The sequence below is a fragment of the Rattus norvegicus genome, chromosome 3 (genome assembly GCF_036323735.1).
Source record: "Rattus norvegicus strain BN/NHsdMcwi chromosome 3, GRCr8, whole genome shotgun sequence".
NCBI lineage: Eukaryota > Metazoa > Chordata > Mammalia > Rodentia > Muridae > Rattus > Rattus norvegicus.
Window position 1 is genome coordinate 172,697,473 of NC_086021.1, and position 19,092 is coordinate 172,716,564.

Genomic DNA, 19,092 nt, shown 5'->3' on the forward strand with positions numbered 1-19,092 from the left:
ACAAAAAACAAAAACCAAAAAACTATTTAATGAGACAGTGGTGTAGAACACTAGGCATACGGTAGTATGTCCCAGGGGAGTAGCTGATTTCCTCCCCCAGGCCTCAGTTTCCAATCCACCCACCCAACTCAGCTATACAGCCCGGGCCAACACCCAAGCCAACGCCGCAAAGATCACTCATGCGCACTCCCAGATGGGCACCGCCTACACGCGCCCAGAACGTCACTTCCGGCGCGAGGGCCGGGCCGGCCGGCTGTGGAGTGCGGGTCTGTTCTGCGCGCTCTGCCAGCCGAGGCTCCTGCCGCTGTGACCCGCGCTCCGCCCGCCGCCGGGCCGGTGAGTGCCCACGAGCCCGTGTGTGCGCCGAGGGGCCAGAGATAGGGACAGGAGAGGGCGAGGCCGCCGGAAGTGGGCCAGAGGGGCGGGAGACCCCAGGAAATGGGGACACCTGGGGAGGGGGCGAAGACCGGAAGTAGGGGCCTTGGAACGCTGTCAGCGGCTCCGAGGTCTCTGGGGCTCCGAGAGAGTGGCTTCCTGCCTCCTGTTATTGTGGACGAGAGGGGATGCTCCAGAGAGAGAGAGAGATGGCTCGAGGTGGGAAGGAGGTCAGGCTTTATATCCTGTCCATCATGTTATTCTCCAGGCTGACAGCCACTGCTGAGCCCCTGGGGATTTCAACAGGAAGCTGCAGGTGGACGATAGAAATGATGAGGCCAGGGTGGGGCTCGACACTCCTTCGCTCTGCCTCACTGGACAGGACTTGCCATACTTCCCCTGATGTTTACTGAGTGCTGTCATGAGCTGGCACTGGGTCTTGTGACTCCACAGGCAAGTTCTGTGCCTTGTTGGGATTCACGTTGTAGAAGTCATCTCCCTCCTTTGTAAAGTGGAAAGTGATGCTAATGGGCTCGCTCCGTATTGTGAGGATGAAATGTGGAGTTGACAGTGCAGTGCAGGGGTAGAGTGGTGCTTAGCGTGTGCAAGGCTCTGGGTTTTATCTCCAGCAGCACGCAGGAAGAAACAAGAAAGCATGTACAATGCTGAGCTTGACTCAAAGCAAAACCCTCAAGCACATATTACCTCTTTCATCAGTCCTTCGTGATGGAAGCTGCACCAGGCGAGGCTTTATTTTCTGCTGTGTCCCTAGCAGCCGTCAGCACAGGGCCTGACATGTACAGGAGGCGATCAGTAATTCTTTGTTAAATGATGGGTGGGAACTGAGTCTGAAGGGTTTCGTGTAAACACCTGTACACTGAGCAAAAGTCTCCAAAGACAAATAGGAACCCAGTGCTGTGGAAAACTGGAGGAACTCACCCTGAGGAAGCTGGGGGCTGGGGGTGGGAGGTTTACAGAATAGATCACATCACAATTGAGCCACGAAGATGAAAAGTTGTCCCATTAGCAGCAGACATGAAGAAGAGCTTTTTACGAAGAGGGTGTCAGAGGTGTGATCTATTCCAAAGATGGCGGGTTATTAGTTTGTCTTCCCTGGTAAGGAAAGGAGAGAAAGGAGAGGGACTTTGAGGCTGGTTCTGTAGCCTGTGGCACTACAGTCAATCTCAGGCAATGAATTGGGAATTAGCTGTTGGTGACTGCCATGGAAACAGCCCAGGGTGGCTCCCCTGAGGTTAGGATTGTCCCATCCCTTGCTCAACACACCTCTGTAAAGTACATTAAAATAAAATATTTATGATGTGGAGCCTATATGTCTTAATAGCTTTTTAGGCGCTACATTCAGGTTAATGAACAAGCCCGGACTTCACACACTGATTACCTGCACGCATGTCAAGAATGGGGGCTATGCTGGTCCACAGAGCTCATACCCAGACGCCTGGGTTTTATCTCCAGCAACATGCAGGACGAAATAAGAAAACATGTACAATGCGGACCTTGATTCAAAGCAAAACCCTCAAGCACGTATGACCTCATTGCAATCCTCTACGATGTAATCTGCACTAGGCGAGGCTTTATTTTCTGTTGTGTCCCTAGCAGCCGTCAGCACAGGGCCTGACACGTACAAGAGGGCCTTCGAGCCTAGTTCTATAGACAGTAGTGACAGCTGACTCTTCATGTCACTGTCCCCTCTCACCTGGACTGTTGGTGAAATTTCTACACCAGTGGTTCCCAATCTGTGGGTCGAGATTCACAAAAGACCACTGGAAAACACAGATATTGACATTATATGACTAGCAAAATGACAGTTATGGAGTAACAATGGAAATACTTCTGTGGTCGGGGGTCACCACAACATGAACTGTATCGAAGGGTCGCAGCGTTGGGAAGGGTGAGAGCCACCGCTCCAGACCATCATGTTCACTTTCTGGGGTGTGTGGGTGTAGATGGCGCACATGTGGAGGTCAGAGGTCAGCCTTGGGTTGGTTCTCCCCTTCCACTTTTGCGTGGGTTTTGCAAATTTTGGAAAGTTCGTTTCCGCAGTTTGAAGTCAGGTAGCCAGGCCGGGGCTGCAAGTGAAGCCATCTCTCACCCCGCGTGTGTACTTGAGACAGTAGAGTCGTCCTTTTGAGCGGAAATCTGATCGTGTCCAACCAGCTCTGCACAAAAATTTGAAGTTCTCACAGGCCTACTGCGCCCTGGCCACTAGCCCCCAATAGGCTTCTGAATCCGTCTGCTTTCTCTCACTTTGCTTTCTACAATCTAGCTACACTGGGGCTTCTTGTTTCTCAGAAAAGCCAGGCATCTTCAGACACCTTCACCCGACCATGTGATGCGTTTGATGTATCCTGTCCTCTCATCTTTGCTCAAGTGTTACCTAGAGGAGCCTTGCCTGCCTGCCCTATTTAAAACTGCAAACCTGATCCTACCTCCTGCTTTTCTTCTTCATATTAATGGGCTGGCTATTATGGTTAGAAATGTCTCCCATCTCCACTGGGCCCAGTGAAGCGGGATTTTTTTCCTTTACATCTACAACCCCAGCACCTAGAAAAGAACCTGGTACATCCTGAGTATTTGATATTTGCTGGGTGCATGTGTGTCATCCACTCAGGACTCAGGGTGAATCTGTGTGGGTTGGGAAGAGCTGGAGGAAGGACGTACCATTGAGAGGGACCAGGATATGCCCAGGATGAGGATAAATGTTTGTAAGCAAGCACATGAAGTTCATGGATCCAGAGGTTAGACTTTGAGAGACAGAGTTGGCAACCCTGAGATTTGGAGGGAGTGGCCTGCTTGGCCGCTGGCCTCCGTGGAGCAGGAATTTAGCCAGGGCGTCACAGGTATGAACAAGACTCTGAGGCGGCCCTGCTTTGCTTGTTGAGCATGGGATGGAGACAGAGGCCTAGGCTCTACAGCCAGGGAGTCCAGCAGCTAGCTTATTCCCAGGACAGCGCAGGCAGCTGCCCTTCGTTTCCATCCAGCAGTGAGTGAGTGCAGGCTTTCCCAGTGTCAAGCAAGCCCTACTGTCAACAGATGGACAGGCAGTGTGTGGAGTTTATGCAGGGATGACAAAGGAAGAGCCTCCAGTCTGTCATGGAGGGCTGGCCCCCGGGAAGGAGGCATAGGTGGGAAGACTCTCTGAGAGCAGTCCAGGCCCTGGAAGAATCCAGCTAGAGGGACAGAGAACATGAACCAGGGTTGCCTCTTGGAGGTACCCACATCTCTCTTGGTCATTCACTGCTTGGGGAACTGGAGAGTGTTTGTACAAAGCATGGCCTTAAGCGGGTGGTGTCTGAAGGGACAGCAGCTGGTCCCTTCGGTTCTGTGTCCTTAGCAGCAGATCTGACACATTTCCGTGATCACCATAGTAAGTTACATTGTAAAAATAAGACAGAAGCAAGGTGAGCATGGCGTCACACACATGTGAGGCGGAGACGGGAGGTGGGCAACTGCCAGACCATGGTGAGCTACATAGTGAGTCTCAAAGAAAAAAACCCAGTATGGTTAGAAAGTTTTCTTAAATGTCCAGTTGTTCAGATCCATTTCTTAGAGGTAACTGTTGGTAAATTTTTTTTATTTCCTTCCACACAAATCTGATTGTTTTCTGTACTCTCTTCTGGCTTTTTCCTCCATGTCAATTCATGAAGACCCGTGTCTGTCTGTCTCTGTCTGTCTGTCTGTCTGTCTGTCTGTCTGTCTGTCTGTCTCTCTCTCTCTCTCCTCTTTGTGAGTGAGATGTCAATGTATATCAGTTATTAATTTGCACAGGGCAAGGTTGGGCATGTTTATGCCACAGTGTGGGTGTGGAGATCAGAGGACAGCTTGTGGGAGTCGGTTCTCTTCTCCCACAGAGAATGTTCCAGAGATCAGACTCACCTTGCCCAGCTCGGTGCCTGGGGCCTTCACTTGCTGAGCCTCCCTCCCAGCTTATTTCTTAAGACAGGCTAATAGCCCGGAGCTCACTCGCTCTGCTACTCTGCCTGGCCGATAGGCTTCAGGGATCCTCCCGGCTCTGCCCTCTGCTCCCCCAAGCACCGGAGCTCCAGCCTCACAGGCAGTCGGCTTTTATGTGGATACCGGGGATCAGAACCGTACTTTGCTCGCTGAGCCATCTCTCCAGCCTAGTTCTGAATTTCAGGATTGACAAACCGTCTTCTAGAAAGGTTGAATTTATATTCTCACCAGTATTTTAGACCCCTTTTTGGTACTGGGTTTGAATCTCGGTGGTCTTTGATGTTTGCATTCTCATTTGTGTGATGACGAGTTGAGCCTCTGTTTAGACTCTTCCAAGAAGACACAGTCTTTAGTTGTTGGATGTGACTTAGGTATGTGACTCAGATCATGATCGTTCTTCCCAGGGTCCCATGTAAGCAAGGCGTCACCTTTAAAATTACATGCATACACGTATGTGAGTGACTATGTAAGGTGTTCTCCGAGAGGACAGAAGACTAATGGGGTTAATTCTTCCAGCTTTCTGTGGGTTCCTGGGGTCAGACTCTGGTCCTTATGGTTGTGTGGCAAAAGAGTTATCTGTAGTACCAACAACCGAAGATGCACATTTGCACTCTCCCCCCCATTCCCACTGCCCCTCTGGAGGCAGGGCTTCTCTGTGTGATAGCTGTGGCTGTCCCAGAACTCACTTGAAGATGCAATGTTTGCACTCTCCCCCCCCTTCCCACTCCCCCTCTGGAGGTAGGGCTTCTCTGTGTGATAGCTGTGGCTGTCCCAGAACTCACTTGAAGATGCAATGTTTGCACTCTCTCCCCCACCCCTTTCCATTCCCCCTCTGGAGGCAGGGCTTCTCTGTGTAATAGCTGTGGCTGTCCCAGAACTCACCTGAAGACCAGGTTGGCCTTGAACTCATAAAGCTACTCCTGCCTCTGCCTCCTGAGTGCTGGGATTCAAGGCACACACACCACCACCACTGGCTTCATGCTCCACCTTCTTAACCTCACTTGTGGCCTGTGTGTCAGCAGGGACCCTGATAGCTAATGTCAGAAGAAAGTGACTCTGTGAGAACCAGCCCCTCTGTGGCCTCACTCTCCGAAAATGAGCTGCCACCGCCTCCCCCGGAACCTCCCGGCTACGTGTGCTCGCTGACAGAAGACTTGGTCACCAAGGCCAGGGAAGAGCTTCAGGAGAAGCCCGAGTGGAGACTCCGGGATGTGCAGGCCCTTCGAGACATGGTACGGAAGGAGTACCCATACCTGAGTACATCGCTGGATGATGCCTTCCTGTTGCGCTTTCTGAGGGCCCGAAAGTTTGATTATGACCGGGCCCTGCAGCTGCTGGTCAACTACCATGGCTGCAGGCGGAGCTGGCCAGAGGTCTTCAGCAACCTGAGGCCATCAGCCCTGAAAGACGTTCTTAACTCTGGATTCCTCACAGTGCTGCCCCACACAGACCCCAGGGGCTGCCATGTCCTCTGCATCCGACCAGGTACGGGGGATTGTGTGGTCTCTGGGATGGGTCTGTCCTTCACTCTGTTGTCTCTCATAGTCCCCCACTTCCTTGGTTTAGTGAAGGTTCTTTTCCTTTTAGTTTTGGCTTTTTTTTAACAGTCCAGGCTGATCTCAGACTCCCCACACAGCAGAGTATGATCTCGAACTCCTGACCCTCTTGCCTCTGCCTCCCAAGTGCTAGAATTTTAAGTGTGTATCGCCATGGCTGGCCTCAGAGGTCTTTTTGATGACAAAACCATCCTCAGACTATCTGAGGACAACAAGGAAGCCTTGACCTAATGAGGCAGAAACGGCTCCCAGATCTAACACACCAAAGATGCCACCAGTCTGACCAGAACATGGACCCCAGAGCACAGGCCTCCAGCCCCGTCTGCGCTTGGCACAGACAGCTTCTTCATGCTCTTCCTCTGAAGAGCAGCAAAGCAAAATCTGGCCCCTGTCAGCTCTCAGGCCACCTGGCTACCCAGTGAGCTCCTGTCAGTGCAAACTCAGATTCCACAGGAGAGCGTGCAGTGGGCTCAGGACTCTGCTCTTGGTCACAGGAGCAGGCACGATTGCCAAGCCTCTCCCAGTGCCTCCCCCGAGTGGGCTGAGTACAGGTCTAAGTGAGCGGTGTGGCTGGGCAGAAGCCTGGAACAGCGCCTCTTCTCTCCCTCCATCCCCCTCTCCTCTGTTAGGTTAAACCTTGACAAGATTCACTTTATTTTTACTGTTTTATTTTTCTTCAGTGCTGGGAGTGTAACCCTGGCCCTCACCTGCTGGACAGGACTGTACCCCTGAGCTATGATCAGAACCCCTTGATTCATTCGCTGTTACAGCACTTCAAAAATTTAGAAATGTTTTGGCCAGTGAGTGGAGGGTGTGGGAACTCCAACCTTCTGGTTCCTAGTTCTGTCTCCAGGGCAACAGGGCAGTTGAGGCAGAGCCTTCCCTCCACTCACAGACCCTCCATTCCCTTCATTGCAACACCAAGGAGAGAATGGAAGTTAGATTACAGCACTTCTCCTAAGCAGGCCAAGTAGTGAGCACACTGGCAGCCCTCTGCCTGCAGTCACCTGAAGGGGTGTCTGCCGAATGGCCGACTCCAGGTTCCCCTCCTGGATGCCTCACGTGTCCTTCTTTTACCAACAGTCTTTACAGTCTAGACCCTTCTCTGCACCCTGCACCTCGTGACAGACAGCTGAAGCCGATTTACCTGCTGTGCTAGGCGCTTTCTGAAATGAGATGTTTATTTTAAAACAAGCAGTGCAGATTTCTGAGCACTGAGAGACCTAGAAAACAGCTGGCAAGTCTTGTCTGACTGCTATGAGCGCCCCTCACAAGCGTGTTATCAGATGGTCCCATGCACCATGCTGGCTGTGCCTCCTCCTGAGGAGCTGAGCTTGTGAGATGAATTCTGTCCTTGTGTTTGATGAGATCGGGGCCTCTCCCTGCTGACCCAACCTCTTAGGAGGAAGCCTACGGATGAAGCTGTGTTGCTAACTGGGTTTTACTTTGCCCTTTTATTTTTTTTTAAGCATTTTTGAGATAGATGTGATTGAAAGATGGTATGTTATAGAGAGGAGACTTAATTCACATGAACATTAATCACCAAGTTTGGCAAAGACTTAGGAGAATTTTGCAGAGGGCAGGTAAGAAAGCTCAGTGGTAAGAGCACTTGCCCCACAGGCGTGATTCAGATCCCTGGATCCCAAGTGGAAAGTGTCAATCCAGGGTTGTCTTCTGACGTCTACACATGCTGTATGGCATGTGTGTCCCCTCACACATGATCGCGTACATGTGTTATACACACATTCCTAAAAATGTTTTTAAAAAGAAAATAATTGTGTGCATCAAATATCCCATTGCTAGCAAGATGAACTTGTTTTTAAATGCATTCTCCCATGATTTCAAACATACATATGTATGTTTACTTTGATTATAATCTCCCATTATCCTTTATCACCCTCCCCACCCCCCCCCGACCCCCGTCCCCAAGCTCCTCCTTCCCAAGAAGCCCTCAGTGCTCGCACCCACCCCCACCTGGCCCCCACCTGGCCCCAACCCCCGAAGGGAATGGGTGGCTGGGGTTAGCCTTCTGCATTTCAGTAGAGTTGCTTGTACCATGAACATAGGTTGGGGGTTATTTACCTGAGCATGGGGATCTTACCACTGGCCCACATAATTGAGGACCAGGGATCCCTCCCCCAGCATTTAGGGGTGAATTTTCTTTTTTTTGAGACGGGGTCTCATGTAGCCCAGGCTGGCCTTGAACTATCTCTTTTTTAAAATAATTTTTAAATTAATTTTTGTTTATATGAGTACACCATAGCTGTCTTCAGATACACTAGAAGAGGGCATCAGATCCCATTACAGATGGTTGTGAGCCACCACGTGGTTGCTGGGGTTTGAACTCAGGACCTCTGGAAGAGCAGTCAGTGCTCTCAACCGCTGAGCCATCTCTGCAGCCCCCAGGCCTCGGACTTTCTGTGTAACTGAAGAAGACCTGAACTCCCAAGTGCTCCCACAGCCCCTGACATAAGGTCTTGGTGAAGATTTTCTTGAGAATTATAGTTGCCAGCTGGGCACAGTGGCCCGTGCCTGTTATGCCAACACTCGAAAGGCTTGCTGACAGTTCAAGGGCATCCTGAGCTACAGAGTAAAACTCTGCCAGAAAAATGGTGGGAAGAAGAGAAAAAGAATAGTGACTAACAGTCAAAAATACCATTGTCATGGTTACCCTTTTCCCAAAGAGAGGAATCATTAAATATGCAAATATTAATGACGCACACATCCTGCAAGAAGGAGTTTGAGGGGGGCTTTGTGGAATATGGCTGTGCTCCATCCTGCCACACCCCTGGAGTTGTGAGTGAGTGGGAGCAAATGACCGAAAGCCAGCTCAGACCAGTTGAAATGAGAACGTCTTTGCTCAGGTGACATCTGGGTTCAGTTAGACTTGAGGGGACCTGACTGGAAAGGTGATTCCATATCTGCCAGCCTTGGCTTGGACTTCATGTCAGACCAGCTCTGGCCTCAGATTTCAGGGAGGAGAGAGCTTCTCTTTCCCAAGAACCACACCCGAGATTAAGCCTCGCTCTGGGTGGCCTGGCTTAGACCCTGTGCTCTGACCAGGATGTTATACCAGATTGGCCAGCCAGTGCCAATCCTCACCCGCCCTGGAGTCATCAGTCAAGTCAGTTCTGTGCAGCCTGTGTGACTAGAATGGACAACCGGTGTGGTGATGTAATAGCACTTGACAGCAGGAAGCAGAGGTGGCCAGGAGGGCAGGTGTCCTTACCTGTCTACTTAAGAGAGAAGCTCAGAGTGTGGAAGCATCTTGCCCAAGGTCACACAGCTAGTGGAGGTCGGAGGCTACCACGCCCGACTTCAGAGTTCAGGCTTTTAACCTCAGCAGCCAGTGGTGCTTTTGTCCCCAGAGGCTCAGTGGGGTCTGGGAGGTCCTGCCAGCTGCCGGGCAGGACCGTGGTACAGGTGCCTTTCTCTTCCATCTCAGAGCTGAAGCTGTAGATGATGTGTCTTCCTCTGAGCGCTTGTTTGCACTTGTTCTGTAACCCTGTCCATCTCTTGTGACCTCAGACAGATGGATACCGAGCAACTACCCGATCACCGAGAACATCCGCGCCATCTACTTGACGTTAGAAAAACTCATTCAGTCCGAGGAGACCCAGGTGAACGGGGTTGTAATCCTCGCCGACTACAAGGGAGTGAGCTTATCAAAGGCGTCTCACTTTGGCCCCTTTATCGCCAGAAAGGTGATTGGCATCCTTCAGGTATGGCCCTGGGCACCCCATGCCCCTGCCATGGGGCTTTGCTTCCCCCCACAGCCCCGTCCACTCACTACCATCTTATGGAGGACTACACAGAAGCCCACTCCCCACTGTCAGGGAGGGTGATCCTCAGTGCTTTTGGCCTGCAGAAGGAATCACTTGTCCCTGCTTAATGGTTCACAAAGCACTGCTGTCGTTACGGTTCAGTCCCTCAGGGAACACGCTGAGGCAGGCAAGAATTAGTTTCCGTTTTGATAGATGGGGAAGCTGAGACCTAGAGGACTTGCTCTGTGTGCCACAGCTATGGAAGGCTGGGCTCTTGTTCACTGGGCTGCCCCTTGGGTGCTGCCTCTTGTGAGCTGTGGAGTCAGAGGCTCAACTGCCCTTCCCTGAGCCCACAGTGTCCAGGCCCCGCATGGATCCACTCACTCTCGCAGACCACTCCTGCATTGGTCATCGTTTTAGTTTGTTTTTTTGAGACAGAATCTCTTGTAGTCCAGGCTGGCCTCAAACTTGATAGGTAGCCAAAGATTGACCTAATCCTCCTGCCTCACAGCTCCATGACTATAAATTTGAACACCTGGTCTTCCTTAGCTTTCACTATTTTTCTTTTTACTAAAGATTTATTTATTTTATGTATATAAGTGCACTGTAGCTGTCCTCAGACACACCAGAAGAGGGCATCGGATCTCATTACAGATGGTTGTGAGCCACCATGTGGTTGCTGGGAATTGAACTCAGGACCTCTGGGAGAGCAGTCGGTGCTCTTAACCACTGAGCCATCTCTCCAGCCCCCTGTTTTTGTTTTTGTTTTTGTTTTTTCTTGTGCTAGGAATAGAACTCGGGATCTCATGTATGCCAGGCAAACAGTCTACCACTGAGCTCCGTCCCTGGCTCTGTTCTGTTTTTATTTATGTATAGGGTGTTTTGTCTGCTCGTACACCTGCACATGTGTGCCTGGTGTCCCAGGAGACCAGAAGAAGCTTTCGGGTTGCCTAAGACTAGGTTGTCAGACGACGCGTAGGTGCTCGGAATCACCCAGTTCCTGTGGAAGGGCAGACAATGCTCTTAGCCGCTGAGCCATTCTTTCAGCTTCTAGCTCGGTTTTGCTGGCTCCTTCTGAATGACACACAGTGTTGGGATTGCGTTTGTGTCTGTATTTCCCTACTAATGTAAGATTACCCAGACGGGACCAAAATGTCAGGGTTAAATAAGTCTGAGAACTGCGATTTACTGTGTCTCTTTCTTGTAAATCTCCCTGTAAACGTCAGTGGTGTAAACAGTGAACAGAACTGCACTTAAAGGAACATCTCTCTGTTTTAATGGACCTGGAGATTGAACCTAGAGCTCTGCACCCTAGGCAAGGGCTCTACTATGGAGCTACAGCCCAGATATTTAAAACAACAAACCACTTTTTATGTTGAGACAGAGTTTCCCCAAGGAGCCCAGGCTAGCCTTGAAATGACTCTGTCTATTATTTACCATTTTGTCACTATGATCCAAGCCTCGACCAAGGCAACCTACAGGAAAAGAAGTCTGTTTCGCATATGGTTTCAGAGAGATAAGAGTCCACTATGGTAGGAAGGCCGGCGTCAAGGCTCAAACCTGTGGCAGGACAGGGAGCTGAAAGCACAAACCAGAGAGCAGAGGAATAGTGTGAGGCTGTTCTCAGAGCCTGTCCCCAGGGCCACACTTCCTCCAGGAGGCCACTTCTCAATTCCTCAAACACAGCCGCCAAGTGGGACCAGGTGTTGAGATGCCCAAGCCTATGGGGGTTATCTCATGCAAACCACCATACTGTGTATTCTAAACAGGCCTTGAACTCATAACCCTCCCACCTCGAATTCCTACATAGCTGGGATTACAGGCTTCAGCCACTAGGCGAGGCTAAGGAAACTTATTTAACTGTGTAGGTCACCGCATTCCTCTGGCTCACAATATTTCCCAAGCAGCCCTGCTTCACGTCATTTCTGATGCACCCTGGGAAATGCACTTGGGGCAGCTCTGACCTGGAAGGCCTACTGTTTTCAGCTCTTCCTCTGTGCACTCGAGCCTTTGTTTGCTGCTGTAGGACGGGCTCCCCACCTCTTTGCCTAGCTCTTCTGACCCAGATCTCCTCACAGTTTGTTCCTGTTTTCTCACACCAGGGCTAGCTCCGGGGAGGTTGTGAGAGGCAGACCAGGTTGCTGCTGGGCCTGTTACGGTTTAGATGGGGAGGGCAGCTGCAGAGGGGACGGTATGCAGATATTGTAGTGTTCTAACAAGGCATTCTTCCCACCCACAGGATGGCTTCCCCATTCGGATAAAAGCAGTTCACATAGTAAACGAACCTCGGATATTTAAGGGCATTTTCGCCATCATAAAACCATTTCTGAAGGAGAAAATTGCAAACAGGGTAAGTGACGTCCTTTGAATGGAATACTTTAAAAAAAATCTCCCTTGATTTTTTTTTTCCTCACCTGATTTATTCGTGACCCCTAGAACATCAGCATTTTTGTCCAGGAAGTAGTTTGGAAAGCATATGGTACAAATAAACATGGCCCACTCTTTTTCTGAGGGGAAGAAGACATTGTCCATAGGGTGAACAGGACCAGGATGTTGTGCTTACAACAGAGCCCAAGACGAAGACAGGATTTTTATATTAGACTGCCTCTCCGCTCTGTAATCCACTCAGACTTCCCGGTCTCCTGGCTTACCCAGCATGGCATTTTATGTGTAAGAGGGTCTAGAAAAGGAAGGGAAAGGTCACCGAGCAGATGGATTGATGGATCCATCATTGCTAACTCATGCATGCTTGGCAAGTGCTCTGCCATAACTTGCACAGCCAGCCCCAGAAGACACTTTTAAAAGAGTCTTCCTTTCAGTCCATCTTTCTCAGGATCACTGATGGAAATGTGGCTGGCATCTTTATTCTCCTTCCCACTCAGAGACACTGAGGTCACTCCAAACACTGGGTTCAGTCTCAACAGTTGATCATATGTTTTTAAAGATCTTTGAATTTTAGTGTGTGTGTATGTGCGTGCATGTGCACGTGTGTGCAGTGCCCGAGGAGGCCAGAAGAGAGCACTGGATTCCCCTGGGGTTGGGTTTACACCCTGTTGTGAGCCACCTGACGTTGATGCTGGGATTTAAACTCGGGACCTCTGGAAGAGCAGCAGTGCTCTTCATTTCTGAGCCGTCTCTCCTGCCCGGTTTCATAGCTTTTCAAAAAGAAGCATACACAATAGACAACCTCAAGGTTGTAGGAGCTAAAACTTAGAATCTGGGCTCAGATTCCCAGGTCCTTTCTGTTAACAGAGAGAGGTGGAGCCTGGCCTGAGTGGGGTTTGAATCTCTTCAGTAATTCCGCTGTTAAGACTTAGAAGTGCTGATGGTGTAAGCTCTGTTGGTTCCTGTCCTGCCTTTCTGTTGGTGCGATAAAACACCGAACAAAAGCCATTCACGGCACAAAGGGTTTATTGACAATAGCTTGAAGTAGCTGGTTGAGTTGCTACCACAGGGAGAAGACAGGGTTTGCTTCTCTCCATTTGATGCAGACCAGGATCCAGCTCCCACCTCAGATGACCTAATATTCTCCCACAGGCATGCCCAGAGTCCTGTCTCCCAAGGGATTCGGTCACTTTGACAGTTGACAGTACCCATCACGGTTCCTAAAGACCCTCTCTGCAGACAGGTTGCATCTTTGAAACCGTCTTCTGTGGTCCCTGACGGTGTTCATTTATTCCTGTCACTGCTCACTCGATCAAAACGCAATTGACCAACTTCTAGATGGCATGAAATCCATGCCAAATCCCTGCCCAAACTTTCTTGCGCTCTGGAAAGACCCTGCAGTGAACGGAGCGTTAGTACCATGAAGGGGCTGTGCACTCGTCAGGCAGTGAGAGCTGGTGCCACTGAGACTTGTGAGGGAGCAAGACGTCCAGCAGCCGGGAGACCACACAGAATAAAGCTGAGGCACTGGAGGGTGCCCGGCTGGGAGAGCGGGTAGGAAGCTGGCCGCTAGGGCTAGGTGATGGGGAGACTGATGGGTGAAGCCTGAGAAACTAAAGGGCCAGTCTGACAGGCCTTGCAGGCCCGCAAGAGGGAGCATCAGAGGACAATACATACAGTGACCTTACCTGAGCGACACCGACGGGAGGGACTGTTCTGGGACAAGGCTCCTTCTGATGAGAGGCTCTGAGCAATGATGGTGGCACGGGACTGCTGGGGTGGTAGTGAATTAGTTGCATCATGGCTGGACTGATGTCTCCTCAGTGGGGTGTGCAGTGGGGGATTAAGGTGTTACAGGCACCTGGGGCCGAGGCACTTTGTTCATTCAGCCCATGTTTATTTGAGCACCTGCCACAGGGAGATTGATTCATTACTGATTCCCCCAGCATGTGTGTGTCTGTCCTTAGAAGATGCTTTTATTAGTGTCTTATGTCTCTATCACTGTGATAAACCCATAACCTTGGCTTCCATATCCCTGATCAGTTCACTGAGGGAAGCCAAGGCAGGAACGTGAGGGAAAAACTGAACCAGAGACTGTCGGGGAATGCTGCTTACGACTTGCTGCTTAAAGCTTGCCCCATTCGCCATTTCATACACCCCAGGAACCACCTTCACAGGGACGGGAAATGTCCCGCAGGCCAATCTGATTGGGGCGTTTTCTCAATTGAGGTTCTCCCTTCTCATATGATTCTAGCTTGTATCAAGTTGACAAAAACCCGCATGATCAGCATGGTAATCTATGATAATCAGCTGCATTATGTCACTGTTATTCCCTGTGATAGGCTTGTCCTCGAACCCCTCCCTCCAGCCTCTTCCTCTCTCCACCCACTTCTACTTTCATGTCTGTTTTGTCTGTTTTAGTGAGCCAAGGAGTTTATTTAGGGTTATTTACAATGTCATGAATAAAGGGCCATTTACCAGGATTTGGGCACTTAAAATGGCCATAGCACTGAAGAAAATGGCTCCTGGAGGAAGGACTGGGTCCTCATGTTCCCCTGGCATGTTGCAGGGCCCAATCTTGTGCCCATGATCAGGGCTGCTGACTGTGCTTTTTATACCGTTCTGTTTCAGTTCTTCCTCCATGGGTCTGACCTGAGCTCTCTGCACACGAGCCTTCCAAGGAATATCCTCCCCAAAGAGTATGGGGGCACCGCTGGGGAGCTGGACACTGCCAGCTGGAACGCGGTGCTGCTGGCCTCGGAGGATGATTTTGTGAAAGAGTTCTGCCAGCCTGAGTCTGGCTGCGATGGTCTCTTGGGCCAGCCCCTGCTGCCTGAGGGGCTGATCTCAGACGCGCAGTGTGACGACTCCATGCGAGCCATGAAGTCCCAGCTCTACTCCTGCTATTAGCCCTCTTCCGGGAGAATCACCATGTGTAATTCCTTCCTTCTTCGAATGCACAGGCTGAAGATGCCAGGACCTCGGTCTTGCTCCATCACAGTGCAGCACGGAGCTGCCTGCAGAGATTTAAGGAGAGCCCATCACAGGCAGACCTCTGACCAGCTAGGTTATTCCAAGAAGACATGGAAATTGCCCTGGTGATTCCCAGATGTCTGTACTCTAAGTCTGCAACTGTTACTCTGGAAGCTGCATCTGTTTCTTATGCATCTTGGAAAGAACTAGGGTCAAAGTCACTCTGAAGTGACCAGGAGTAGACAACTTGATTGATCATGAGTCTGAAACAATTGCCAATCCTGAAAGGTGGCCATGCGTGAGACTTTGAGTCTCTTTCCCATAAACTGTAGGTGTTGACTACTGCTGCTTATCTGCAAAGGTCAGGGTTCAGGCCCCAGTTGGCATTGCTGGGTCTGGGAAGCACTGCTAACTGAGTGGTAGAAACGCCAGGCCCAGGCAGCACTTAAAGGTTAAAGGTCAAATTTGGAAGCTAAGGCTATAAATCATCCTGGGTTCCAGGCTTAAATCTTGCAATGGACACTCTCCCCAAACCCATAAAGCCTTAGCTCTGGTTCTCCATGGAATCATGCAGGTCAACATAAAATACTGGATTCTTGGACTGCGTGGCTAAAAGCACTTAGACTAGGAGTCCAGTGTGTGACTGGATGGATAGGGGCCTCAGCTTGTCAACTCTAAGTTAGGCTCCATGGAATGAAGGCCTTGGGGGCTGCTCAAGTTCTGTTAGGTTTCTGCTTGGAAAGATGACCACCTGGAGGTGGCCGGGCCTTTTTGGTTTGGCTTGGTTTTGTGTTATAGACACAAGCCTTATGGAAAGGAACCGTCTGGCCTTTAAAGAAATTACTATGTTCCTGGGAGTTGGTGGTAACCAGCTGCTTTTGCAGAATGATGGGTGAACTGGAAAGGGATGGCTTTTGTGAGGCTGACCAAGTCTTGTACGCGGATGTTGTACAGATTCCTCCCACACCGGAGACATTCGTACTATATTAGAAACAGCCACGGACTTGTGCTCTTTCAGTTTGTGTCCCTGGAAACATACGGGGGGCAGGCTGTTGCTGGTTCACCTGGGGGCCCTGCCCTCCCAGACACGGGAGTGCTTGTCTAGCGTGGGAGGGCCAGTTGGCCAGATTGTTAGCTCTGCGTTGGGGTGTCGTAGACAACTGACAGGATTTTAGCCTTAACCCAAGCACTGAGTGAGGTGATTTTTCCCTTGGCTTTTGGCGTGTCCTTTGGTATTCACCATGTATTGTGGTGTCAGGTAGTGTCAGGTACTGTTGGCTGTGTGTCTCCTAGACTAAGCGGGCGTTGCATACAGCTTACATACAGTGCTTGGAGACCAAAGGTCAGTTGGTTGTTAATAAGCTGTTCCACCCTTAACAGCACTTCCCAAAACATCACAGAAGCTCTTTATGGACACTTACCTCAATAATGCCAATTCTGGAGGACACTCTTTTCACCATAGATGCGAATCCTTGATCTCCTGGCTCCTGGTTGAGCTTCCGCACTGATACACCCTCTTGACTGCCCATCAGGGCCATTTGCTGCTGAGTTTCTGCTATTTGCTTTAGCTCCTGGTGTTTTCTGCCTAAAGGGATGGCCACCCAGACACCTAAAAAGACCCGGGATGGCTCTCTAGCCTTGGTGGAGAGTCTTATTAGAAGTTTTCTTTGGGGGATTGGGGATTTGGCTCAGTGGTAGAGCGCTTGCCTGGCAAGCACAAGGCCCTGGGTTCGGTCCCCAGCTCTTAAAAAAAAAAAAAGTTTTCTTTGGTAGTTGGGGAAAAGGCAGAAGGAAAAAAACAAAGGGAAAGATGAATCTCTCAGTCCTACCTGGTTCCCTAAATTTAAATCGTGTCATGTGACTAGTTAGTCTCTTTGACTTAACAAAGGGACAACCAGGTTCTTGGGGAGAAATCTCAGAGCAGAAATGTTGCCTGTTTGCTAAGCCTTTCTGGTTAAGCCAAGAGGGAGCCATTGTATCAAGACTCTAAGGAGGCTGGATCTGTTATGTCCCCATTGCTACTTGTGGACTCTAGAGGACTCTTGGCACCTCAGGTTTGAAGCAGGCTGTGAGACCAGGATGTCCTGGTGCCAAGCAACCCCACTGTTGAGCAGCAGGGGCACCATAGGCCTCAGCTAGGGGAGCGCACTGGTAGAGCCAGCAAGTGAGCAGGAATCTGACTTTAGGGTAAAAATCTAGACAGTTCTGACAGCTGGAAGTCAACTTTTCCTCCATTCAAAGTCATGTGGCATTGGGAAGGGGCTAGGGAAATAGAAGTGGGTTCCAGCTTTATCTTCCTACACAGTCTCGAGTATAGCATTAACACCGAGTGCTGGACAGAGGTTGTCTGCTGAACACTCAATCCTGCTCCTGACTGACTCTGGAAATAAGGACATTCCACTCTGCTTGGCGCGGAGATGCCCTAGTGTAAGAATATGGGAGTCTTCTCTTTCTCAAGTCCTCTACAGACTTCCAGGCAGTTCATCTTCCTAGAAAAGTATGAGTTCTGCCTTCATGTAGAAACACAGATAAAATCTACAGAAACAACCGGAAGTGCTGGCTTCTTACGCCTTGGCTTTCTCCAGGCACAGGTGGGTTCGACTACTCCCATTTCATCTTTGTAAGCACCTCAGGTTATAGGGCAGTTTCTTCAGAGTTGGGGGACTGGAGCCATTCCCCCTGAATGCCTGAGGTGGCCTTACCACCTAGCAGCCAGTTTGGCCAGCAACAGCCACACTGCTGTTATGGTATCATAATACCTCATCCTCGGGTTTCCTTCAGAAAGGAAAATGCTAACTCAGTTGATGTAAGTGTTGCTGTGCTGGGATCCTGTCATGTGGGAGGGAACACCAAATACACAGGCTCTCAGGAGACATCTTGCTAAGGCTTCTCTTTACTGCAGTCTGCTCACGTTGTAAATCTGCCCTCTGTTCTCCTGACTCAGAAAGACTCAGCCACAAATGCAAGAAGCGCCATCAAACGTTCCTTCTCAGTGGGAACGTGCTCCACAGGAAGGTCCAGTGGGATTTGCAGCTAGAGTCACGTTTTACTGGTTTGTGACCAAATTTACTGGTTTTCAGTTACCTGGGGTCCTATGTGTGTTTTCAACCTTTTCCCATCAGGCAGTTAGTAGTAGCCACTTTGGGTTCCTGTGGACGTGCCTCAGCTTCTCGGCATAGGAACCCAACAGGTAGAATACTTGAAACTTCTCAGTGGCCAAGACCTCGATACCCTCTCTGATGGGTGGGAACTGGGCTATTTTCCTGACCAATCTAGGCCACCATTTTAGTCCCTGGTCACATTCCTTACTCCAAACTGAAATTCAGTTTGGCTTTGAGTATGTGCACACGTGGTGGGTTCACCTACTTCAGTGTTGACCAAAAGTTTATTTTTCTAGTGCATTTTTCTAAATGGTAAAAATATGTAATTTTAGTATGCATGACTGGGTCTCCAAAATAAAAACTGAGTGTATTGTGGTTTTGTTCTTGACCCAGGGTTTCACTATGTAGTCCTGGTGACCTGGATAGACCAGGTTTCCTAACCACGGGCTCAAGGGCAGCTTCCTGCCCTACAGATGAGGTTGGGAGGGGCACTCTGGCTGCCTCTGAAGATCTCGATACCGGTTGATTGTGAAGGGAAATGGACTGGGCTTCACACAGAAGCCATTATGCCCCTTTCAGTTCCCAAGACTGAGGTATTTCTCTGGACTGACCCTGACTCCTTCCAATGAGAACAAAGTGTTCCTAAAGAGTTCCTGTGGGCTGGGCATGTGTGCCAAGTACACAGAGTGCATAATCTCATTTAAATCTTCAGGCACCATGAATGAAGTGTATTGCCCCCTAGAGGAAAATGGGGCCCACAAATGTTCATTAGCTTGCCAAGGTCAAAGCCAGGCAGCCCAGCTGGATCCTGCATCAGGACATGATGGAGTTTAGTGGCACACATCTCTCTTTACACTCATGTAGCCAATCCCTGTGAAGATAGAGAGGAATCTTTCAAGCAACAATGAGCCAAATAAACTGGCAATGCCTTGGTCCCGGCCACTCTGGGTGAGGCTGAGGCTTGGG

The 19,092-nt window shown here is 50.1% G+C and overlaps 1 protein-coding gene across 2 annotated transcripts; it reads left to right on the forward strand.

Annotated features, from left to right (window-relative positions):
• The first annotated feature begins 210 nt into the window (after nt 1-210).
• On the forward strand, nt 211-18,501 carry Ttpal (alpha tocopherol transfer protein like). Of its 2 annotated transcripts, none has more exons than XM_006235529.5 (5): nt 211-336; nt 5,367-5,832; nt 9,432-9,625; nt 11,907-12,017; nt 14,684-18,501. In XM_006235529.5, exons 2-5 carry the CDS (start codon nt 5,385-5,387, stop codon nt 14,960-14,962), a joined length of 1,032 nt encoding a protein of 343 aa, XP_006235591.1. In that variant the 5' UTR covers nt 211-336; nt 5,367-5,384; the 3' UTR covers nt 14,963-18,501. The 2 variants fall into 2 exon arrangements, with proteins under 2 accessions (XP_006235591.1, NP_001100007.1); NM_001106537.1 differs by having other exon boundaries at nt 267-336; nt 5,370-5,832; nt 14,684-18,488.
• The last annotated feature ends 591 nt before the right edge of the window (nt 18,502-19,092 follow it).

What these genes read in the sequence shown, in the direction of transcription:
- Ttpal (XM_006235529.5), top strand. Translation starts at nt 5,385, where the DNA reads ATGTCAGAAGAAAGTGACTCTGTGAGAACCAGCCCCTCTGTGGCCTCA. An exon ending in AGGTGATTGGCATCCTTCAG is followed by an intron (nt 9,626 to 11,906) that starts GTATGGCCCTGG and finishes TCCCACCCACAG; the next exon opens with GATGGCTTCCCCATTCGGAT. An exon ending in AGGAGAAAATTGCAAACAGG is followed by an intron (nt 12,018 to 14,683) that starts GTAAGTGACGTC and finishes GTTCTGTTTCAG; the next exon opens with TTCTTCCTCCATGGGTCTGA.